We start from the raw sequence: 24,815 nt of genomic DNA, 5'->3' as shown, positions 1-24,815 counted from the left end.
AATTGCCACCTAGGCAGCATGTATGTAGAGTGTGATAAACAAGAACCTGGAGCGTTACTTAAAGTAGAGTTTCATAATATAATTAGAGGAATTTACAGCTGATAAATTATACTTTTATTACCTCAAAAATAACACGAACACTCATCACAAAAATAACACATTTAGCTTCTACCCACTTCAAATCATGATCCGTCAGCAGCCATAAACATAGACTAAACGTAGTGATTATGTAGGAGTAGGTAGTGATTACATTAAACTCATTGATAGACTATTGGACTAGGTAGAGTTGTGTTATCGGTTTTCACTTTGCTAATCAAAGGGTTTTCGTACTTTTGATCTACAGTCATCACGGGTAACATTGAAGACGTCTCAAACCACAAATATCAAATATTGTAATAATTGTGAGTCCCAGTCAACGCAACGGCTCAATGGAAATAATTGGGAATCGATGGCATAAAAAATAAAAACTCAATCACCCTCAAAATATAATTTTAAAATAAGAAGCGTTCTTATTAAATATAGTCAACCAAGATCAACTCAACAAACAAAATTAAAGTAGGTAGCTACTAAAAGGGAAATTATAATTACCCTAGGGAATTAACTAATAATAAATACCAAGTACCTAATTTGTAGGTAACTAACATTATGAACTTACCTGCAGGTGAAGTTATTTATTAATAGGTAGGTCTTATACCACAAGCATAGGTATTAATCCGAAAACCGAGAATTTGTGGTTACATCTTCTTCTTTGCCCTCGCCTTAAAAAAAAGTTAAACGTGTTTCAATTTTGAAAGTAAGATAACTACATCAAGTGAGGTATCATATGAAGAGCGTTACCTGTATTTTCTAAAACATATTTTATTTATTTTTATGCATAGTAGTTTTTGATTTATCGTGCAAAATACCTATCAAAAAAATTACCTGACTACGGAACCCCCGGTGCAAAAGTTTGACTTGCACTTGGCCGGTTTTTATTTCATAATTTTGCTGATTCAGCTCATCTCTAGTTCACACTGCCACACTGCCCTGCCAAAAGCTGCCAACCTGCCAACGTAGTGATTACAAATACCTACTCTTTGGTTGCCAACTTTCCAACGCTCGGCCCGCTCGGCCTTAGTGTTCAAAATGTCACTGTCAGTCAAAGAGTAATAATTACCTATTCTACGCTGTCATTTGACAAAAATTTAAAAACACCGCCGACCACAAAAAAATAAAAATGTTCTCATCAATTCTCAAATACCGCTGTACTTTATAATCGATTTGTACTATTAGATTGTAAGATAAATTATCACCATTAGTGAGAAGTGACTAATAGTTAATGAACAAATGAAGTCTGATAGTGAAAGGTGAATAAAGTGAACAAAATGTTTTGGAAATTGATATTTATCTCTTCTATTTTTTTCGCAAACACTTTGGTTAGTCTAATATTCTAAGAGGTGAATGACAATATCTTACTATTAAGAATATATCAATAATGATATCCTATTGCATTGATTTAAGGCTCAATTTTACGAAGATAACAGATGCCGTTGTGTGTGTCCTACACCAACTTTAATAATAAACAGTACAGAAAAGTCAGACAGGACACTTTATATTGCTTTTGTACCTCCAAACAAATGGTAAATATTGGTGAACTTTTTAACAGGGCTCTCTCCGTCACTCGTTTCATACAATCGTAGTTCCAATTTCATTTGAATATTAAGCAACCAAAGTCCATGAAATTTTGCAGACATATTCTAGAAACTTGCTTAATATTCAAATGAAATTGGAACTACGATTGTATGAAACGAGTGACGGAGAGAGCCCTCTTAATAATCCTAAGAAAAACTTAGGCTTTGTTGCATTTTGTGCTTTACTCTTTAAATACTTATTACCAGAGAATTGTTCATTGTCCCATCTGTACACGACGAAAATTGCAAACTATAGCGTTTTGTAAACAATATATTTCCTTTGGTAGGATTGATCCTTAGGACCCAGTAGATTTAAGAAGTGGAGCCATCAAGATTTTTGATGTAAATTTTGGGGTGGGGAGAGCCCTCCATCTCATCTTGATACCAACATCTTATATCAGTTAGTTTACTAGACCAAGTTTGGTATCATTTTCTAATAAATCAGGGATGCTGAATTCATTTATGGAATTATATTGGCACCATTCAGAAGAATAAACCAGTAAACTGATGGTGTTGTTTTTGTGTGACATCCATTATTTAAATTATTATTGAAAAAAAAACATAGCCCATGCTTACACTTGGAATTTGCAAAAATTTATAATTTAGAGAATAAATAGCCCTACTATTCGTCTTAAGTATAAAAAAATATATATTGAAAAAGTTGGCTTGCATGTTTGTATTAAAAAAAAAATTAAATCTGTTGCTGGTACCAGTACAGAAATAAATAAATATTTAAATAAAAACTGGTTTGTGGTCCTGTTGTTTATTGCAGATAAGATATGTAACATTTTACACCAGAAGCAGATTCATTTCCAATTTAATCCATCAAAGTCTTAATTTATTTATGCCAATTTTATTATTTTTTACAGCAATTGTGGTGGAGTAGTTCTACCAAAAGTCACTGAAGAAATCAGAGATAATGCACAACTGTTTTGTCCCAGATGTGAATGCAAATATGAGACTAGAAAAACAACTGTGATTATGGTGAGTTCATAATGAATGGAAGAATGGAAAATCGTGGAAAATGTATATTATTTGTCCTTTAATATCCATTGAAAATATACTAAAATATACTTCAATCAAAATATATTTCTAGTCTATGTTCAAAATATATAGACAGACAGTTTGCCTTTCTTAGTTTAGGCACATTATATAGACTAGACTGGTCCTAATTCAGTTGAATATCAGTCTCTAAACTCAGCTCAGGCTAAAATTACTAACATTTCAATAGCCCATTCTTGAAATTTTTTGTCCCTTTGTCTGGCCTAATCATTTAAACAGCTTAATCTTTTTTCACATCAGCAGTCTAAGCTATGTAGTCTCTCAGGAAAACAGAATTGATAAAATCATGGGCAACTGCTAATGTTGACAGACATGACGGACAGACAGACAGTCTGTCCGTCATGTCTGTTGAGAAAATCTACAGGGTACTTCCTGTTGACCCAGAATCATGAAATTTGGCAGGTAGATAGGTCTTAAAGCACAAGTAAAGGAATAAATCCAAAAATCGTGAATTTTTGTGGTTACATCATTTAAAAAAATTTAAATGTGTTTCAATTTTCAAAGTAAAATAACTGTGCCAAGTGGGATATCATATAAAAGGGCTTTACCTGTACATTCTAAAACAGATTTACAGATTTTTATTTATTTTTATGCATAATAGTTTTTGATTATTCATGCAAAATGTCAAAAAATACCCGAGTACGGAACTCTAGGTGCGCGAGCCTGACTCGCACTTGGCTGGTTTTTTAAGGGTCTCGCACACTAGTCGTCCGAGTCCAATATTAATTAAATTAATAATATTAATTAAATTTAATTGTATGAAACTATTCATACAACGCGCTATTCATATACTTGTACATCGCGCACTTGGTTTAATCCTATAGGACGCGTAGTCCAGTTCATCTTATAAAAGAACTCTGACTGCTAGTGCACAGGATCCCTTATCCTCAAATAATGCTGTACAATTAGAGTGATCTTACTGTTTGTTTTTCATTAGTTTAACACTCATCTTCTGGTGGGAAGCTAAAGACTACATCTTTCCTACAGGTTGGTGTGATATTAGTGTTATGGATTTTATTGCTGTTGATTGGATACTACTTATTCCTTATGCTACTTGAATGTTTAGTTAGCAAGACACAGCAATCCTATGTACACAACTATACACAAGCAGAGAGAGGTTCAGAAGAAGTAAGGTTTATTTTTTTGTAATACACTGTGATAATACATACTTATAAGGAGAGAATTTGATGTGACGTGACTAAGTACAGTTCTGTCTTCTGGGTCTATAGACTTGAGATTTTGCATGTGGATTCTCTATTATAGGCCCTCACTAAGAAAATATTTTCAGATATTCCATCCAAACACACAAGTTAGGGCAGAACAACTAGTCATTAAATAATAGTAATCATTGTCAACCAATAGATATGTACTGCTCCACACAGGTTTCTTGTAGGGACATCCACACGCCACCTCAATCCAGCGGCTTCCTGCGACTCGTTTTATGTCATCTGTCCACCTAGTGTGGGTTTTTCATCGCTGCGCTTCCTGGTCACCATCCCAGCACCTTGGGACCCCAACATTATCAGTTTTTAGACCCTGTACCTCAAAAGGAAAAAAAGCCTTATAGGATAACTTTATCTGTTGGTTGTGTCTGTCAAGAAAACTTATAGGGTACTTCCCGTTGACCTGGCAGGTAGATAGCACAAGCTATCAAGCTTATAGCGCAAGCTTTTTCTAAAAATATGTAGTTTTAAAATTACAGGGGCTTAAAGATTTGTATGAAAATTTTAAAGACCGCGTAACTTTGAAACCGAATATTTTAACAGAAATCTTGAAAACCACAGACATAGATATTAGTTTCTAGAATATGTCTGCAAAATTTCATGGACTTTGGTTGCTTAATATTCAAATGAAATTTGAACTACGATTGTATGAAACGAGTGACGGAGAGAGCCCTCTTAAAGCATTACAGAAAACTCTCAGGCATGTAGCTTTCCTCATGATGTTCTCCTTCAATGTTAAAGCAAGTGATACATAATCGATTTTAATACGTATAACTCTGAAAAGATATAGGTGCAGCCCTTAATTTACTTATAATAGCTTTATAAAAAAACATTATTTTAAGATAAAAACTCCTTTTATTACAGACTGAGAATCTACTGATACAGGGTGAAGATACTGATAGTTAAAGATAATGAAGAACAATTATTATTATTATTAATTATGATTAAACAAACTTATCTGTAGGTAAGTGAAGTTCTACTATAATTTATACGAAGGCTTTGTCCAAAGAAATTAGCATGTTTTTAGGGTTCCATACCTCAAAAGGAAAAACGGGACCCTTATAGGATCAATTTGTTGTCCGTTCGTCCATCGTGTCTGTCAAGAAAACCTATAGGGTACTTCCCGTTGACCTAGAATCACGAAAGGTAGGTTGGTGGGTCATACAGCACAAGTAAAGGAATAAATCCGAAAACAAAGAATTTGTGGTTTCATCACAAAAAAGAAATTAAAATTAATTCACTAAATCACATATAGATGGCGCTGGTGTCATTAACTTGCTGTGTTGCACATAAAAATATTAAAATGTCTTGTATGATGTATGGAACCCTTCGAATACAAGTCCGACACGCACTGGACCAGTTTTTTTACATGTAGTAACACCAACGTGTTGCCAATCTGCATTGTATTTGAGATTTTGTGTTTGCGGTGGTGTCAATGTGATGACGCTGGTAATTTACGTTAAATAGCTGTCGCTATTCGTAATTCGGGAAATGATAAATGGGGTGGATGGGATGCTATTTTTTTTTTGTGGACACCACCACAAATAATCTCAAATACAGTGCAGATTGGCAACTTGTTGGTGTTACTACATGTAAAGAAATATGCTAATTTCGAGGACAAAGCATGAAGTATAATACCATTCATGTGATATTGTCAAGGTAGGCAACTTAAAGAAATAAAGAGCAAAGTATATTATTTGTGAAAATGTTTAATGTTGTGACATTTTTATTGAAATACATTTAATTATTGACTAAATAAATAATTGGTAATATGTGTTATTTATATAATATTATTTGTATACCTATTTCTAGTGAGAATAAATGAAGAATAAAATCCTTTACCCATAACACAAGTTAAAGTGTTGAATACAGTTTAAAATAAAAAGAGTGCTGAATGAAAAATAAACAAATATTTTCTCCATCAAAGATGGTAATTATTATTGTATAATTCCATCTAGCTATTATGCAATACTTATTCCAACTACTATAAACATTGCTTATGCCCTAACCCTAATCCCTACCAAAATTATAGGATATTGTGTTAGCGCAATCAGAAACCAAATAGGCACATAGTCCAGTACAGAAGTGACACGGACGAAGACTGGCGAGGAGACTTGATATATCTTATAGAGCTATATTATTATGATATTTTATTATTATTATATATTATTGGCATAGGATGTCTTGCAGGTACCACCATATCTATGTAAAAGTAAGATGCAGCCACGCTTTGTCTTCAGCCTCAAATTGCCATATAAACTGCCTTTAAGAGGCCAAGTTAATGATAGTTTCATGATTTACAAAAAAATAATATATACAACTGTAAAATCGATCGGCAATAAGCATGGTCAACTGCACTCTAGTTTAGCATAGTATGCCTGTCGTATATGTTCCGGCGTTGTTCCCTCACTTGCCTCTTCCATTTGTCCTGCTGGTGAGTAACACGATTCAACACATTGCCACGAGATCCCATTGCTTGTGATGGTCCACTAAGGGTGCTTTCGTCCTGAAAAGAAAAGCAATGGATCATTTTATACTTACTACTAGCTGATACCCGCGACTTCGTTCGCGTGGATGTAGGTTTTTTAAAATTCCCGTGGGAACTCTTTGATTTTCCGGGATAAAAAGTAGCCTATGTGCTAATCCAGGGTATAATCTATTGCCATTCTAAATTTCAGCCCAATCCGTCCAGTAGTTTTTCCGTGAAGGAGTAACAAACATACATACACACACACACACACACTTACAAACTTTCTCCTTTATAATATTAGTGTGATACGTACAATAGTTTTTGAGATCTCGTGTTTAATCAGTAAGTATGTAAGTAAGTAAGTAAGTACGTCAGTGACCTTTTGCTTTTATTTATATAGATTTTCTAAAAATATAATTATAATGTTTGTCACTTTAGGCCTCAAATACAAAACCAATTTCAAGCTACATCATGAAGTTTTGAAGTCCAAAGTACTTAAACTATTTTGGTAGTTTGGACTTTGGACGTGTGTTATTCAAGAAACACAGCAGTCACAAAATGTTCCAATATGTATGTAATGGAAAATATCTGAGAACTAAGGAGAGGTAATTAAACAGGCTTACATCTTCATTAGTGTGCTCTTGGTATGAGGCTTTTGCTCTTTTGTTAATTAGTGGGTCAAGACAGATTAGGAATCCCATATATGCCACAAGTAGCATTATCACCCATATCACTATGATAACCACAACCTGAAAATGAAATTTTACATTTTACACTTTTAGTTTCTAAACTACTGAATAGTTTGTTAAAAGTAAGACAGGAGTTTCCACATTGCTGACACAGATACTAATTAAGAAGTGGAACTAGATGTGTATGTTAAAACCTAAGACAATTGGTCTATTAGTTAAATGCCCATTCCGAATTCGGACACTGGCACTTGGAAGCAGCTCTTGTAATCTTCATATGAACAACAAACTGAAATGAGCAAAATATGGCTCATTTCAACTTGTATTAAACTTTGTTTTGGAAACAGTCTTAGAAGTCATCTGGCACAGCATTATGGAAATTGAGCCTTGTAAGTACACCTACATGAACAATTAATTTTATTTAACAGTAAAATATTCAATTCAAAAACTATGCTAAGACAGAATGGTGGGCAACAAATATTACCTTTATAATTGTGGTATTTCTATTCTCATATTTGCATTCACAGCGTGGGCAGAATTCTTGGTCCCTTCCTTTAATAATATCGCCAACACGGGGCAAAATCACTCCAACACAATTGCTACAAACAAGAAAAATATAACAAAATAATAACAATTTAGTTTGTGGAAGGCTAGCACAAACAAAAATGATTAAATTACAGCATACTGACAACTATTGATTTGGGCTTGAAACTAAAACACAATATTTAACCCCCGACCCAAAAAGAGGGGTGTTATAAGTTTGACGTGTGTATCTGTGTGTCTGTCTGTGGCATCGTAGCGCCTAAACGAATGAACCGATTTTAATTTACTTTTTTTTGTTTGAAAGGTGGCTTGATCGAGAGTGTTCTTAGCTATAATCCAAAAAAATTGGTTCAGCCGTTTAAAAGTTATCAGCTATTTTCTAGTTTTCTTGTAGAAAAGAAGGTTAGATAACCCTTAGGTTCATAATATTCAAGTGTCAATTGACAAATGTCAAGCTGTCAAGATGCACGTTGCCTAGATATACATAATTATTTATTTGAAAATGATTTGTCGGGGGTGTTGAAATTTTTTAATTTACACTTGTTTAATATTGTGTTCATTTTTTTACGATATATTTTGATATTTAGAATGTTCATCATAGAGGATACTAGAGCATACTTGTACATAAATAAATGCCATGTTCTACTAACCATTTGTTTGGTGGAACATTGCCAATGTACAACTTCCTGTCCAACTCTGAGCCTTCTGTGTTGTTGAGGACAGCTGCTATACTTGGACACACACACTTACATCTTTTGTCTTCATATGATGCACCCTTAACAAATAAAGATGATTTTAGTGAAATTCTAGATCATGTAGATTTCAGACACCCTACCATCACTAGCAATGTTATTCTGTATCGCAATTCTGTGGGTAATTAAATTACATGGCCACTGATATAAATCATTTTCAATTAAATTTTAATTGTATACTATGAAACATGTCTTTAGTCATGCCTATAGTCATCTAGCAAATATCTATCTTCAGAAAATTTGTATTGAGTATTTATAAATAAATTTATAATATATGCAATTGTTTAAAAACAGTCAGACAATAATTTTCAGGTCATTGTAATCTTTTCATATGTTTTACACCTACTTACCGAAACCCAAGTCGTACACGTTAATACAAAAGCCAATGCAATGTATTTAAGATACATTTTTAAGGCATTAATTTAACAAACAGTTCTGGAATTATTTAGAATTTCAAGTCTAAATAATAATAAATCAATCAATATTCAACCATGAACTACGTATCTACAGTCTGACAAGGATCTTTTGGCACTTGTATGACATTTTTTATTTTTTTCTCTCTTGTGTGGCTTTACAAAGATAAGCCAATGTCAAGTTTGTAGTTACAAGTTAGGGAAACTATATAAGTATGGACTTCGTCTGTGCTGGCGCTCGCCACATACACGCGGTGCCCCTTTAGAGCGCTTCCCAGCAGTCAGTTCCAGCATGGTTCCAGCACCAAAAAACACCAGTGAAACACAAAAACCAGCCACTTTTAACAAACAAAACACTCCAAAAAGGCATAACACGCGCGCCAGAAAACGCTAACACAGACGAAGTCCATGACATTTTTATACACTGTAGTCTTTAATGACATTGACAGGAGGAGCGTAATTGTAGAACAAAGGCTGCCAGCAAATAAAATCTTCTCAAGTTTAGGGAATATGTTGAAAATGTCAATGTTGAAAATCGAGTAAGTTTTATCAATTTTTTTTTAACTGAAAGAGAAATTGGGAAAGCGCTCCTTGTTTCACATCGCAAATGAATTATAAAAACCATTAATGGGCCATAGATTTGCAACCTATTATATTTTTTTTATTATATTTATTTATTAGGACACCGGAAAATTATAATATCAAGACATTCTTAAATCTATCACACACATTATTGGATATATAACTTATATTATACTTAACCTATCAGGTTTACCTGCTCAAATACTATATTTACCTATTGCTAAATACAGCTATAAGATGCAGACACATTTATGTCGCATCTGTTATCAGGATTTATCGTGATGTTATGTATATAGATGGCTTGAATTATTTAAAAAAAATTAGCGAATTTCAGATTTTTTAATTAGCAACACCACGTACAAGGAGACAGCGTCACACTTAAGCATAGATCATAGATTATAGAGGATATGTCGCATTCACTTTACAAGATGGCGGAGTTAGTTCTCATTTTGGCCGCGCGAGAAAAAAAAGATGCTTGTCGTCACTTGTACAGTGTACGTATCACGCATCAAGTTTCGAATAGATTTTTTTTTGCATGTAAGGATGACTGCAATGGATACAGCTGCAGCAACCACAAGATAATAACTCACAAATCACAGCAAAATTAGGTTCTGAAATTTTCTAGAATATTTTTGCAAATGGTAAATAAAAGTAGTCTGAGCGAAAACGGATCTGCCCGCGAAATTCAAATTTTATTTCGTTTTTCGCAGTTTGTAACATAATACGACAAAGTAGGCTTATGGCATTCTAATAGCGCCAATGGCAGTATCACCTCCACAGGTTTATATTAAAAATCCATACTTGAAAGTGTTCAATTTAAGAAGTATCATAATCCGCTTTTATTTAGCCTATTATAAATTTGTTACAAAATAATTAGTTACATCCCGAAGATGGGCATAGCCTATTTTTTCCCGAAAACGCGAATCAAGGCTTTCGTTTAGAACGTTAGATTTGATTGATGCAAATGTATTTTTTCAGTGGTTATTACAAATAAATTTTAATATCAGCTTCACTCACAAATAAATTATTATAGGTACTTACGTATCTACTAGACTTCTAATAAGAACTACGTAGGTACATATTGTATATCTACACAATGGACAACCTGCAAAAGAATGTAGGTAAATACTTCCCTAGATGAAGTCAAATTGCATTGTTAGATACAATAAATTAGGTACTTACTTCGTTGGTCGTGGGTTTGTGTAATCTAAACTCGGGTAACATTAACACGCTCTATTTGTCACTACCTACTGGGTAGGTACTTCCACTTTCTTCTTTTCTATTTCAAAAACCTCTATAAGAAAACTTGAAAAGAGCTGATAACTTTCGAACGGCTGAACCGATTTTCTTGGATTATAGCTAAGAACACTCTCGATCAAGCCACTTTCAAACAATAATAATAATAATTAAAATCGGTTCATTAGTTTAGGAGCTACGATGCCACAGACGGATACACAGATACACACGTCAAACTTATAATACCCCTATTTTTGGGTCGGGGGTTAATAAAATACCTACCTATGGCTGTTGCGATAAAAATCTTTCAATTATTTGTTTTGAAACCTATACCTAATCCGAAAGTTTATCTACTTCACATCAAAAAATCCAAACACCTCGCAATACGTTGTAGTTAGGATGTGTTTCGATTTTTTTGACGATAAGTAGGTATTTTGCTATAGAAGCAGAAGAATAAGAAGAAGTATGTTTTTCTATAGAAGCTCTAGAATAACTTTTAGGGTTACTCGCCTAGCCCTAGTGAACTACTTAGAGTGCGGAAATTCTCGGTTTTGAAATCGACATTTTTCAAATATTAGGCTAGGGGTTACGTGAAAATAAGAATAGTTACGTAAGGAGGAAGAAGAATAAGATCTTCTCCGCACTGTGACTTTAGGTCTAAACTCCTCTAAGTACTAAGCTTATAGAATAAAATTAATTCGGCTTGTTGCGAGCTGTAAGTAATCGTCTGTGGGTAGACCTAAGCCGAGTAGTGCTATATAGGTAGTGCTATATTTTTAACCCCCGACCCAAAAAGAGGGGTGTTATAAGTTTGACGTGTGTATCTGTGTATCTGTCTGTGGCATTGTAGCTCCTAAATTATTGAACCGATTTTAATTTAGTTTTTTTTTTGTTTGAAAAGTGGCTTGATCGAGAGTGTTCTTAGTTATTATCCAAAAAAATCGGTTCAGCCGTTTAAAAGTTATCAGCTCTTTTCTAGTTACTGTAACCTTCACTTGTCGGGGGTGATATAAATTTTTAATTTACACTTGTATACCATGCATTCTACACAATAATGATAACAAACTACAAAGTAAATATATGAGGCATGCTTATCAGTGTAGTAAGTATTTCATAGAAATAATTTTCACAGACAGGTTGATTTCGTCAAGCCAATGAATAATGTACGGCGACTTTCATATAGAGATTTCTTAGTAATGCAATATAGCTAAGCAAGTCTGACGTATCGCTTTTCTTGTGAAACTCATTTATTTTGATATTGCTATGAGGCTTCGTACTTAGGCACTTGTAATTCATAAATTTACTTCATCAGGTACAGATTCCATCATTGATTTTAGAAGAAAGCCATCAATTATTGCTTATTGATTGAATTGACAAATCCCGACATGTTATTTTGCCAAGTTACAATAAATCAGCTGTAACAAATTTTCTTTTAAGGAGGGTCTCTCCGTCACTCGCTTCATACAAACGTAGTTCCACTTTCATTTGAATACTAAGCAACCAAAGTCCATTAAATTTTGAAGACATATTCTAGAAACTAATATCTATGCCTGTGGTTTTCCAGATTTCAAACGCACTGAAAAGCATACCTACAATAATTTTTAATAACATACTTTCACAGAAAATTTTTGGAGCTGACCAACACCTCAATATTAGCTGACCATTTAAATCATACCAATTAAGTATATACTTGAGATAATAATATATTAGATATGTTTTATTGTATTTTTCGAACACGGCCAGTTTTAGAATATTTTTTTCTTATTGCTGTTACAAGTTCTAAAATATTTCCAAAGTAATAATCCGAGATAAAAGGTTTCTTTTTTATTACTTTATAAGATACCTACTAGCCAACTGAATCGAAATTCGAACGGTAATAAAACTTTTCTCGAAGTCCGTTTACAGGTTCGTCTTATTTACTATTTATGTATTGTAAACACTATACAAAGGAACTGGTCACATAGGAACAGAATGCTGTTGTTCAAACTTGGGTTCGTGCTCGGAAATATGACAATGTTTCGGTCTACACCGATGTGAATATACCTTTAGAGGTAGTCGGAGCGCTAAAATATAGCACATTTTCGGTATTTTAAATATTTATTAAATGAAAGTTTGTCATTATTTTAAATGATTATATTATTTAGATCTTAGGCAAATGATGATAATTGTTGCACAATTTTTAAATCGGAAAATATTATCTTTTCACACCGCCACTGGCACATCGAATTGTACGTTTATACAAGTGTAAATTAAAAATTTATGACACCCCCGACAAGTGAAGGTTACAGTAGCTAGAAAAGAGCTGATAACTTTCAAACGGCTGAACCGATTTTCTTGGATTATAGCTAAGAACACTCTCGATCAAGCCACCTTTCAAACAAAAAAACTAAATTAAAATCGGTTCATTTGTTTAGGCGCTACGATGCCACAGACAGATACACAGATACACACGTCAAACTTATAACACCCCTCTTTTTGGGTCGGGGGTTAAAAATAGAATAGAACAGAATACATTTTTATTCAAAAAAAACTTATACAAGTGCTTTTGAATGGTCCAAATAATATGACAACCTAATATTTATTAACGTACTAGCTAATGCCCGCGACTTCGGCCACGTGGATTTACGTTTTTCAAAATCAATTTTCAAAGTAAGATAACTAGGTAAATATACCAAATGGGGTGTCATATGAAAGGGCTTTGCCTGTACGGAATCTCAAACAGATTTTTATTTTTTTTATGCATAATAGTCTTTGATTTATCGAGCAAAATGTCGGGTAAAATACCCGAGTACGGAACCCTCGGTGCGCGAGTCTGATTCGCACTTGGCCGGTTTTATATATGATAGCTTTTAAACTAAAACATGGGTTTAACTTCTCAACCCTGGTGCTGCGGGAACGCGACTCAGGAGTGATGTCCGCTTGAGGGTCAATTGATATGAATTGACATTGTGGGTAAAATAAAAGTGTACAGTTCTATAAAGTTTTTATATTAATTTACTAGTTTAAGTTTTGCAGTTAACTTGAAATGTAACATTTTAGGGTCGTCACCAACCGTTATTGTTCCCAGAGGGGCGGGCGCGCGAAATTCAGCGCAAAGACTACCTACCTACACCTCCAAAGTTTATTGCGCACAAATTGTATGCATTATTTATTTAATTTAAAAGCGAAGAAACCCGAGCGCGATCATACGGCTCTACGCTGAAATGAGAACAAGAAAGAGTGCACAGTATTTAAATAAGTGAAAGCTATTCTTTGTACCTATATAAAATATATGTTTTTTTTCAAAAATAATGAAACTGCCGCATTTAAAAGAATAAATTAGGCAAGACATAAATATTATGAGAGGTTGTTTTTAAGATTCCGTTTCCAAAGGGCAGAAACGCAGCTCTATTGATGTCACTTTGCTGTAGTATTTTTTCTTACCCTAAAATGTGGGGTATCATTGTTTAGAGTTCATTGAGTAGAGTACGAATTATGTTTTATTAACCTTAAAAAATAAGGAAATGGGGGGAGGGAGGGGGGCAAGTGCTCAGTTTTAGATCATTTTAAGAACTTAACAGTCTCTCCGTCACTTACCTACTCCATACAATCGTAGTGTGATTCTCATTTGAAGCAACCAAAGTCTATCAAATTTTGCAGCCACATTTTAGAAACTAATATCTGTGCCTGTGGTTTTCTAGATTTCTCTAAAAAATATGTTATATTAAATATTTCTCTAAAATTACACGGGCTCAAAGATTTGGAGACGGACGGACAGCGCAGGCTTCCGTTTTCCTCTGTGCTTGGGCTACGGACAAAAATGTTGAACTTTACAGGTTTGTTTTTGTAGAGTAGTAGGTATTATTTATGAACGATACGAATGTGTTACCAATATATTCTAATACTAAAAAGTCGCTATATTCCATTCTTATAAGAAAAAACCATGTCTTGCTTTATAAGTTATTCGGCATTCTTCAAATTTTACGAAATCCGACCACGTCCGCGAGCAGGATGGCCAGATGACAAAATGTCGCATAAAATACTACGAGGACGACTGTTTTGCATGTTTTATGCACTATGCGAAGTATGTTTGTATTTAGGATTTTTATGCAAGAATATAAGTGTGACAGATGCCATTTTTTTCTTTTTTAAGCACCCCGAATTGTTTCTTAAAGAATATTTTCGAGAGCTTTACCTACTTACTTAGGTACTTCTTTTTTCATGTTAGGTAAACATTATCATAATTTATTGTAGGGTTTCATGATACTTTAATTGCTGCCAGGGGCCTTGCTATCACCGCCAAAAATAATAATGTTTCAATATTGTTTTGACAATTTCATACAAGTTTTATATGAAAATGTCAAAACAATATAAAATATTACTACTTTAAGCGATGGTAGTAAGGCCACGTAAGGCCCCTGATCTCTTCCTTTTTTAAAAAAAAAATAGCGACTAAATGAGCAAGCGGGTCACCTGATGTTTAGTTACCATTACGTAACATTTCTTCTACTGCAGATATTTTTAAATAGTACTGACAGTACTAGGTAGGTAAGTATCTCTAGCAATTAAAGTAGATACCTACCTCTTATTATGTGGTCTACTAGAACTGAATTAATAGTTCTAACGCTTTCAGTTGTTGCGTAAGCATGCCACTCAAAAATCGTTTAACACGCACAACGTTTTGAAAAATTTTAAACAGAATTACACAACAAACCCACAAAATTGACAATGAAAATAATATTACATCTATTAATTCCCTCGACAGTCTATTAACAAGGGGTAGAGCTCGTATTAAAATAATAAATGATTCTAATCATCATTTCTTCTTAGCCATTATAAAATGATCCTTTTCTCTACTGTTGTACAAAATGTAAAAGGATGGAAGGGAGCGAATATTTATGGTCCATCATAGCTCTCGATCAACTGGTTGGTTTTACCCCCAAGGTTGTCGTTTCATGCGTTAACTTTAACAAATTACTGTTGCAATGAGAGTTAAGCTACGGAACTCAGTTTTGTCTGTCGGTGGCTGAAAAGATGAATTGTTCTTGTGACCCTTTTGTACGTATCTACCTTATCCAAGTTACCTAAGTCATAAAACAAAATATGTCAATTATTAATTTATTAGAAAAAACTTTTGAGTAAATTGCACCTTTATGATACCGAATCTTTTCATATAGGAAAATATTTTATATTTTATATTATTCAAGTTACTTGGCTGAAGTTTATTTGTATCTAAGATCCTATCATTCATGGAATATTCATGGAATATTATGATTAAAGAAGATAAATAAATAAAAGTAGGTATTTTATTTCAACCATTGAGTATCATAGTTTAAGTAACATAAGTATTTTAAAGCTATTTGTTAATAAACTAAAACTCGTTAACTTTTAATACAGGTACCGGCAGTAGTAGGTACCTATATGTCACTTCTTGACACTTTTGGAGCAAGCGCAGGACAAAATATCAAAATAGTATTTTAAGATCTTTGTCTGTCTCTCTGTCTGTGTGCATAGCACGCTGAAACTACGGAACGAATTTGAACGAAACTTGGTATACTTATATCTAATACTCCCAATATTTATTTCAAACCGATGGGTTCGTTCGGAACAGATTTTTAGTCGATGTAACTTCAAAACTGTAACTTGTGTAACTTCATCTATAACTTATATAACAAAAATGCCCTGTATATTGTATAAGTTAAATAAGCAATAAATAAACTCTGGAACTAATATAGCCATGGGTCTTATAAGTTAACTAAAATTAATATATATATTCAACATAAAAGATATAAAGAGTTTGGAGTGTCACTTCGTGATCAAATCAGAAATGGGAAGATCCGTAGGAGAACTAGAGTAACCCACATAGCTCAACGGCCTCGCACGGGAAACAGAGTTTATTTTTATTTTTATTAAGTATTCTAATATTTTGAGGGGCTTTTATAGGTGTCCTATATGCCAGCCCCAGAAAACAGAGTTAGCAGCTCCATTAATTGGGCAGATGACATCAAGCGAGTGGTGTGAAGCCGCTGGATTCAGGAAGCACGGGTCATGATTTAAGCAAAACATGGAATGCTTATGCTTACTCATATTTTTTTTCGAAGATATAGAAATTAAACGAAAAGTGTAGTTGTTGGAACCATATAATTTTATACAAGTGTAAATTAAAAATTTATACCCCAGACAAGTTAAGGTTATATTACATACAGTAACTACAAAAGAGCTGATAACTTTCAAACGGCTGATCCGATTTTCTTGGATTATAGCTAAAACACTCTCGATCAAGCCACCTTTCAAACAAAAAAACTGAATTAAAATCGGTTCATTATAGTTTAGGAGCTACGATCCCACAGACAGATACACAGATACACACGTCAAGCTTATAACACTCCTCTTTTTGGGTCGGCGGTTAAAAAATAGAGTGGACGTTACAAGTAGGTACCTAATCCACAACGTCACTCTCTTAACAAACGTTAATAAAGGCAACCGCTAAAAACGGAAATTCAAAAGTTGCTCTCCCGAAAGGGTTACCATTATTAAAATTAAAATTAGATTACGTTTTTCGGTTAATGCTGTTGTTTTGCGAGGTAATTATCTTGAGGGAGAGGTGGGTGATTAACAGCGTACGATCTAATTCGATAGCTACTGTAATATTAACAAGTATCTCGGTGAAGCAGTTTTTGGTACGTTTTTGATTGCAGTTTAGTCCCGATGATAATTACTTTTGGGAAAGGGTTGAGCGAAACGTCTATATACAGGTTGGATTCATGTTAGTAAGACAGATTTTTAAACCCCGACCCAAAAAGAGGGGTATTATAAGTTTGACGTGTGTATCTGTGTATCTGTCTGTGGCATCGTAGCTCCCAAACTAATGAACTGATTTTAATTTAGTTTCTTTTGTTTTAAAGGTGGCTTGATCGAGAGTGTTCTTAGCTATAATCCAAGAAAATCGGTTCAGCCGTTTGAAAGTTATCAGCTCTTTTGTAGTTACTGTAAACCTTCACTTGTCAGGGGTGCTATAAATTTTTAATTTACACTTGTTAGTACAAAGCATTAGGATTTTGTACAGGTAGATAATTTATCTTCGTTATGAAAAAATAACAGCCTATTATAATATTAAGTATATATTATTGTATTGTGGTAGGTATGAGTTCTTATGCGATCATACCTATGATCTTGGTACGATGCTTGATAAATGTCTTGCTTAAGAGAAGATAATTTTATTTTATTATCTTTTTTTATCTTTTTGGCTCACAGTACCTATTCTTTATTGACTGACCTGTAAAATCGTATTGTAAGTAGTCCCGAAATATATCACAGTGTTGAGTGTACTATATCGTGTCATGTATCGCCCATATTACAATCACCCTGTAGAATGTCGCGCTCGGTTGTTATTGTTATTGTGATTATGTACCGTCAAGTTACCCAGCGCGCCATGACAGTGTTACACCCGTGTGCATTAATAATGGAGTTACTTACTACTTGTATGCGATGTTAATAACTTGTTAATACCTAATCAGAACCTAGCTGAAAAGGAATTCTACGAAACTTAGCGTTGATATGGTACGATACCTTAGTATTACAAAATTAATGTAAAAAACTTAAATACAGAATAGTTGGTATAGATAACAGATCACGAACAAAATAAGATCGCTCTTGCGAAAAATTTAGAGGAGGCCTATGTCGATGGACACGTAGACATAAAATAAAAAACTAAAAACCTCATGTAAATAATATTTAGTTACTGTTACTGTGTTGTTATTAATATAAATTTTAAATACTTACCTATCTAATTAATTATTTAAGTAGCATTAAGGAAAATTTATACAGTACCTACTTAACATTGAAATAAAGGCTTTTTTATATTTTTATTTTATTTATTTATACACATTCACGTTTCTCATTACGAAAAGTAGACGAAAAGTCATTTTTTAAATGAGCGAAAATATTTATTCTAAAATAATGTCTAAAAATTTAACTATGTAATCTAAAATAAAGACATTGTTTTTAGTTTTGGGCCGCTTTTGATACACTTATTATAAATTCTGTAGAACTCATATCGCTGGCTACTTCAAACCTACACTACAGAGACAAAGTGCAACTTCTTGAAATTATTGCTAAATTATCATCTTGATGTGTTTGCATTATTTCAGCTGTCACGTACAAAACAAAATCCGGGCACTTATGTTAGCCTTTTATGGGATCAACGCAACTTAGCGTTGAATAGGGGAACCGTACATACCTACATGAGGATATACAGGATGTTATGTTGAAAATGGTCAGTGAAATGAAAACTTAATTTTGACCTGAAGCATCATGGCATCGATTTTAGTTACTGTTCGATTACACAGACAACGTTACTTTTTTTTTTTTTAATTTAACATGCTTGTCGTAACAGAAATGGCCAAAAATATAAAAGAACATTATTTACTTAGGTAGCAAAAATTTGGTATTAATTTTACATATTATGAAATACGTACTCCAAGAGTTCTTCGTCCTATTCCTTGGAATAAAAACGACTTTATTAAATCTCCCAAGATACTTTTATGAAGATCATAATATAGGTAGGTATATCTTAATGCGTCTTCTAGTGGTAGCGCGCAGGATATTATATTTAAGTACAATAGATTTGTTAGATCCACAAATATCAGACAAAGCGGTCAGTTGGCCGCTTTGCCCAATTCAGCCATTTTATATCATTTGTTTAATAAACTAACTGGTCACACTTTTCTTCATTTATGGTTGAGTGCGCAAACAAGCCAAATAGGTAAGAAACAATACACATAATGGTAAAAGGATTTCTTGAGGTTATGGTCATAGGGTACGATTAAGAATACGGGTGTAAATATGCTTGTGTTTTTAATCTAATAACATCAATAGATTTTTAAGGCTGTACTTCAAATATTTTTTTAAATAAATATTTAGGTACTTAATTACATATACTTAACTTTATTCTTTATTCTTCTTATTATTCTTCTTTATTCTTTATGTTAGTCACTTCTAGATTCTTTTTCTTTTTCAATTCTTATTCTTTGTAATCCACATTCTGCGCACGTTTTTGTTGATTAAAAATCTAGTTAATTTTTTATTACGTACTCTATTGGCTTGTGCAAATATTGTTTTTATTTTTGGCTTGCAAACAAGCTTGGGGTGTTTTGCAAGGATTTTAAATTTTATTTTGTCTTGAAACTTTGCCCTTTTGGGGTGGTTGAAATATACCGCAATCATTTTCATATGGTTTATTCTGCCACTCAGGCTGCAGTAGATTGGCGACATATTTTTCATAGAAACTACTTAGTGCTCCTGCCTTTAAAGCTAATTGAAGCTTATCTCTCCCATAGATAAATGTGATATACATATATCTACCTATTACAATACATAATATTATAGACCTTCTTCGTTGTAATAAGTTGCATTAAGAAAAAACCCCTACTTGCCAATTTTTTACCGAAATCGAACATGTTAGATATTAATAGAGAAGGAATGAAAATTGATGTTAGGTATGACGGTTAAAAGTCTTCTTTTCAACAAGATATTGCACTAATCGATTTGCCTTTTAATTCGTTTGGTAGTTCTAACAGTTCTATTTATAATAATTATATCTATAATAATGCTTCCTTTAATTAACTGGAATCATCTGTTTTTTAGAAGTATTGATATTATTAGGTATTAGAAGTCACAGGCTATACCTACCTATAAAGATAATATTATGAACAAAGAGATTATGCGATACATATATGTATTTAAAAATGTAATCAAAGATGGCAAGCATAGAGAAGCGTAAAAAAACAAAACTTTCAGGTCTAGTTTTTCACAGTTAGGCAACAAAGAAGATTCATCAACCAACAACCTAAGTTCAGCTTTTAAATATCAAGATTATGAGGTTCGGGCTCTGGGATCAGTAAGTATTCGGTAGGTAACAAACAAGTCAAGGCAAGCAGAATGCCACAACGAGGAAAAAAATTACCACAGTAGTACCAGTACCTACTTAAATGCATTTTGGTGTAAGCAAGATCGAACCGTCACCCGATGCAGTGAAAATAATCAGATCAGGGGTACAAGTAGAAATTGAATTAGGGAAGACTTGACCCACTGGGCATTATCCCATGATCCACACCAATACAAAAATGTACGTTAATTTTATAGGCATAAAACACAATATAGTATAAAGCTTGCGATAAGTATTGTTCAAATAGAAATGAGATTTAATAATGTAGATAATAGAGCACAAAGTTGCACGTTGTTTTTTGGATTCAAACAGAGGGGTGACCAACGAGATCAATGCTTATTTGTATCTAATAGCAAAAAAAACAACAGATGCAGGCATTTTACGGGTAAAATAATGTACTTAGCCGGATTTAGACGACCTCTCTTTGATCTCGGCTTTGCACTCCCGCGTTACTAGCATTTTATTGTCAGGTGACGTCAGATTACTTTTATTTCTGGTCCACGATACGATTGGCTTATGATTTAGGTTTTGATTGTTGATAATGAAGTGTGACATAATGCTATTGATATAAACTTTCTTTGAAAGGGTGATAGGGAAGGCATTACGTCTTTACGGCCCTACATTTTTTACTTCTCTCTTGATAGGCATCATATCGCTGTATGAAAAGCGGATAATACTAACACCAATGTTTGTGTGTATAATGCACAATATCATGAAATAAATAAATAAATAATATCAATATTCGGTGATTAGCTATTTGATATGACAACTGGGTGGTACAACTTTAATAGTTCCTTGCATTTGCATAATATAGGTACATACCTACATTGTTATAGGAAACTAAGAAGGCCAGAAGTAGGTGGGTGCCTACTTATGCTTATTTTAGTTGAAAAAACAAATTCTTGGAGCCTACAAAGTACAGCTGGTTACAGAATTTAGTATTTCTTCATTTATTTCAGGTTTATATTGCTTTTCTTTGTTACCTATTATTGTTCCTTAACTATAAACATTCAAACATGATTAAATTAATCCTTTTAGCTTCCCTACAATTCGACAAGCGCTCAGAGATTGTAAGCAGTAGTAACATATTTTGAACAAACAATCGACATTATCCCTTCAAATAGCATAAGATCCCAAGTGTAACGAGATATAATATAACATAATCGATTATACACCCCAGAATTATTATTCCTACACTATTTTAGACAAATCACAATTCATTTCAGAAAACGCGTTGATACTTTATTGCTAACGGTATAGGGTTCATGTTAAACGATAACCATATTTTGCACATATCGAAGTCAGTTTGCCAAATGAAATGCTAGTAAAACTTTTTGATGCATAGAGCAAAATTACTGTCCTAACTTTGAACTTTATTGCTATGACTTAAGAGATATTATACATTGGTACTTAAATGAAATGTGGAGAAACTTTGTGATCTGCGCTTCCCTGGTTTGCTGGCCCATTTGTCGGCCTGGGACCCCAGCTAAGCGCATGGGCGGAATGTTGTCGGTGTTAGGGTCTAATTTTATTGTTATTTCAATTCCATTTGCTGGACCCTTAATTTCGGGAATATTTTTTGCTAATCATTGTTATTTGTGAAGCTGACATTTATTGTTAGCTGATTAATATTATTCATTGATTGTCACGCGCTTTTTAGTTTTATTACAGGTGCGATATTTGTTCACAGGCTATCTAGTGTCTAATGTAACTTAATAACGATAACAGCTGGGCGCAACTTTGTCATAATAATATGGATGGACAGATTTACACACAGTTACACGTGATAGCATAGTGGTTAAGTCGTCTACCTTCTGTTAAGGAGGTCGGGAGTTAAATCCCGAGCAAACACCTTTAACTTTTCGGAGTTATGTGCGTATTAAGCGTTAAACATGTGTTATTCGCGTAGGTTTTGGGAGGACATTCCAATAATTCGTTAAAATTTCATACCTGTTTTTCTGAGTGACGCTTATAATAGGTATACAAATACCTACAGATAATAGGTACAATATACCTACTTTGCATATTGTTGTAGTTATTCTTATTTGCAGCTTGCAGCACTTTCATACGCTGATGTCATCGTGCGTATACCTACCTACCTACCTACCCGAGGCAAGTGAGCATGTTCTGATTTAGATGTTTGACGAACTAGAATAATTCATAAGATAAAGTAGGCATATTTTATTATATTTTCTTGACCTCGTCTTTAATTCAGGTGTAGTTGACGACACGCCGGGAGATTTTCGCACATTACTTCTTATTTATTATCAAACTTGTCGGACCCTCATTTGGAAAAAAAACAATTTCGCAACTTCTCGCGGACCGACGCACGTGGGACTGTCAACAATTTTATTCGCCGGAGGAAGTTACCGTGCGAAATAGTATCATAAAGTGGTGTAATGGACAAAAGAGGCTCTAACGATGCGCCGGCTGCGAGACCGGCTTAATCTCGTAAATAAAATATTAAGAAGAAATCACTGGAACTGGGAGAGGGGAAATGCTGCAATTTACAGCATGGAAACTGTTCCGTATCTTGGTAGGTATTCTAATACAATTTAAATGTTACTTTCACTTTTATTAAATTTAATTTATTGGTTTACCTTGCTTATAAAAAAGTTTCCTATCGTTCGGTTCCTCTGTTCGTTATTTACGCGTTTGCGTATCGTTCATACGATTGACTTGAAACTTTGTACAGTTGTTGTGGGCACTTGGGAAGAGGTTTCTGACATAGTTTTTTTATTAAGATAAGCGGCACGTGAATCGAACTGCATCATATTATATTCGGGAGTTAGACAGTAGTTTATCACATCCATAAAAAATCATGTTTGTCATTAATTTAAAAATTAAAATTAATCATTCGATTGACTTGGAACTTTGTACAGTTGTTGTCGACACTTAAACCAACAGCACGAACTCGGACAAAAATAGACGTTTCTTTTTGCTTGTTTGGTGGCTTTTAGTAGTGCCAGACCAGCACAATGAAAAAGATGTTTCGTATGCCTACTTACTAGTCCTAAAATTTCTGTGCCAACATATTATTATTAAATTAAATATGTATTCATTTTAAGCACGTAATAAACGCTAATAGTAATCATTTTCATGTACGAAATCATTTTCAAAACTCTTTAAGAGAAATAGCAGGCTCGCTTATTAAACTATAGATAGAATATCGTATAATAAACCTAAATTACAAAGGAGTAGGTACTTTGGAGCTTAAATGAATTGTAGGTTGGAATGTATATTTTCCACAACCCCGTGTCAATCCTCGTAGTTCATGCGGAGGCTCCCTAAGGTTTTTCTCATGAATAATTCTCTGTCTCTTTTCTTTCCAAAGGCATAATAATTAAGCCCCACGGATAACAATTGGGCTAAACTGGCCTCTTATACGACATTCCCTTTGGACACAATTTGGTTTGAATTTTAATGCGCATGAGTCGTTTGCAAAGTATTCTGTCACATAACAAAAACTGCCGCGAGATTTTTCTTAGGAATTGACAATAATTAGTTTTGGAAATTGTTCTTCTATTTACCTAACAAACAAGTGTAAATTAAAAATTTATAACACCCCCGACGATCCAAAGTATCTGAGTTTTCCCAAACATCATTTTCAATTAATAAATAATTATGTATTTAGGCAACGTCCATCTTGACAGCTTGACATTTGTCTATTGACATTATATTATGAACCTAACGGTTATCTAACCTTTTTTTCTACAAGAAAACTAGAAAAGAGCTGATAACTCTTAAACGGCTGAACCAATTTTTTTAGATTATAGCTAAGAACACTCTCGATCAAGCCACTTTTCAAACAAAAGAACTAAATTAAAATCGGTTCATTCGTTTAGGCGCTACGATGCCACAGACAGATACACAGATACACAGATACACAGATACACAGATACACAGATACACAGATACACAGACACACAGATACACAGATACACACGTCAAACTTATAACACCCCTCTTTTTGGGTCGGGGGTTAAAAAAAGGCTTTTGTTTACCGTACGATATGGTTCGAAAATTTTAATCGGAGAAAGCATTATTGTCGATATTGTCACTTATTGTAACTTTCATGATTTGAAAAGAGCAACTGCTGAGTTCCTAGCCGGATCTTCTCAGTAGAATCTGCATTCCGAACCGATATAGTTACAGACGTAGCATAAGAGACACCAATTTGCTCTACATGAAATCAATTTTTTTTCATTTCGATTTTAAAATGACACAATTACAGCTCGTTCACACAGGTTGCG

The 24,815-nt window shown here is 33.7% G+C and overlaps 3 protein-coding genes and 1 long non-coding RNA gene across 6 annotated transcripts in view; 1 reads left to right on the top strand and 3 right to left on the bottom strand.

Moving 5' to 3' along the window:
- LOC123880166 (roquin-1) overlaps positions 1 to 207 on the bottom strand; it is a 30,494-nt gene extending 30,287 nt beyond the window's left edge. For all 3 annotated transcript variants that reach the window (XR_006799174.1, XM_045928132.1, XM_045928133.1), the window contains exon 1: positions 122 to 207. The gene's annotated coding sequence lies outside the window, so the exon portion shown is untranslated. The remainder of the gene's footprint in view (positions 1 to 121) is intronic.
- Positions 1 to 9,884, bottom strand: part of LOC123880211 — a 140,015-nt gene extending 130,131 nt beyond the window's left edge. Inside the window, exon 1 of the long non-coding RNA XR_006799185.1 lies at positions 9,822 to 9,884. This is a non-coding gene — a long non-coding RNA (uncharacterized LOC123880211). The remainder of the gene's footprint in view (positions 1 to 9,821) is intronic.
- LOC123880202 (proton-transporting V-type ATPase complex assembly regulator TMEM9-like) lies at positions 1,209 to 5,969 on the top strand. The gene is made up of 6 exons (XM_045928193.1): positions 1,209 to 1,415; positions 1,501 to 1,619; positions 2,540 to 2,654; positions 3,720 to 3,860; positions 4,820 to 4,873; positions 5,587 to 5,969. The coding sequence occupies exons 1-5, from the start codon at positions 1,365 to 1,367 to the stop codon at positions 4,859 to 4,861; spliced, it is 468 nt and encodes a 155-aa protein (XP_045784149.1). The 5' UTR covers positions 1,209 to 1,364; the 3' UTR covers positions 4,862 to 4,873; positions 5,587 to 5,969.
- LOC123880197 (uncharacterized protein CG1161-like) lies at positions 5,857 to 8,914 on the bottom strand. Its single transcript, XM_045928187.1, has 5 exons — positions 8,757 to 8,914; positions 8,305 to 8,429; positions 7,596 to 7,710; positions 7,049 to 7,174; positions 5,857 to 6,461 (listed from the first exon to the last, which is right to left on the bottom strand). Exons 1-5 carry the CDS (start codon positions 8,811 to 8,813, stop codon positions 6,315 to 6,317), a joined length of 570 nt encoding a protein of 189 aa, XP_045784143.1. The 5' UTR covers positions 8,814 to 8,914; the 3' UTR covers positions 5,857 to 6,314.
- Positions 9,885 to 24,815: the final 14,931 nt, after the last annotated feature.

Source organism: Maniola jurtina, chromosome Z (assembly GCF_905333055.1).
Source record: "Maniola jurtina chromosome Z, ilManJurt1.1, whole genome shotgun sequence".
In the NCBI taxonomy this organism is placed as follows: domain Eukaryota; kingdom Metazoa; phylum Arthropoda; class Insecta; order Lepidoptera; family Nymphalidae; genus Maniola; species Maniola jurtina.
The sequence above is the reverse complement of the archived record's forward strand: the minus strand, read 5'-3'. Positions and strand labels throughout refer to the sequence as shown.

What these genes read in the sequence shown, in the direction of transcription:
- LOC123880197 (XM_045928187.1), bottom strand. Translation starts at nt 8,813, where the DNA reads ATGTATCTTAAATACATTGCATTGGCTTTTGTATTAACGTGTACGACT. An exon ending in GAAATACCACAATTATAAAG is followed by an intron (nt 7,175 to 7,595) that starts GTAATATTTGTT and finishes TTTCATTTTCAG; the next exon opens with GTTGTGGTTATCATAGTGAT. An exon ending in AAGAGCACACTAATGAAGAT is followed by an intron (nt 6,462 to 7,048) that starts GTAAGCCTGTTT and finishes TTTTCTTTTCAG; the next exon opens with GACGAAAGCACCCTTAGTGG.
- LOC123880202 (XM_045928193.1), top strand. Translation starts at nt 1,365, where the DNA reads ATGTTTTGGAAATTGATATTTATCTCTTCTATTTTTTTCGCAAACACT. An exon ending in GAAAAACAACTGTGATTATG is followed by an intron (nt 2,655 to 3,719) that starts GTGAGTTCATAA and finishes TCTTTCCTACAG; the next exon opens with GTTGGTGTGATATTAGTGTT. An exon ending in CAGAGAGAGGTTCAGAAGAA is followed by an intron (nt 3,861 to 4,819) that starts GTAAGGTTTATT and finishes CTTTTATTACAG; the next exon opens with ACTGAGAATCTACTGATACA.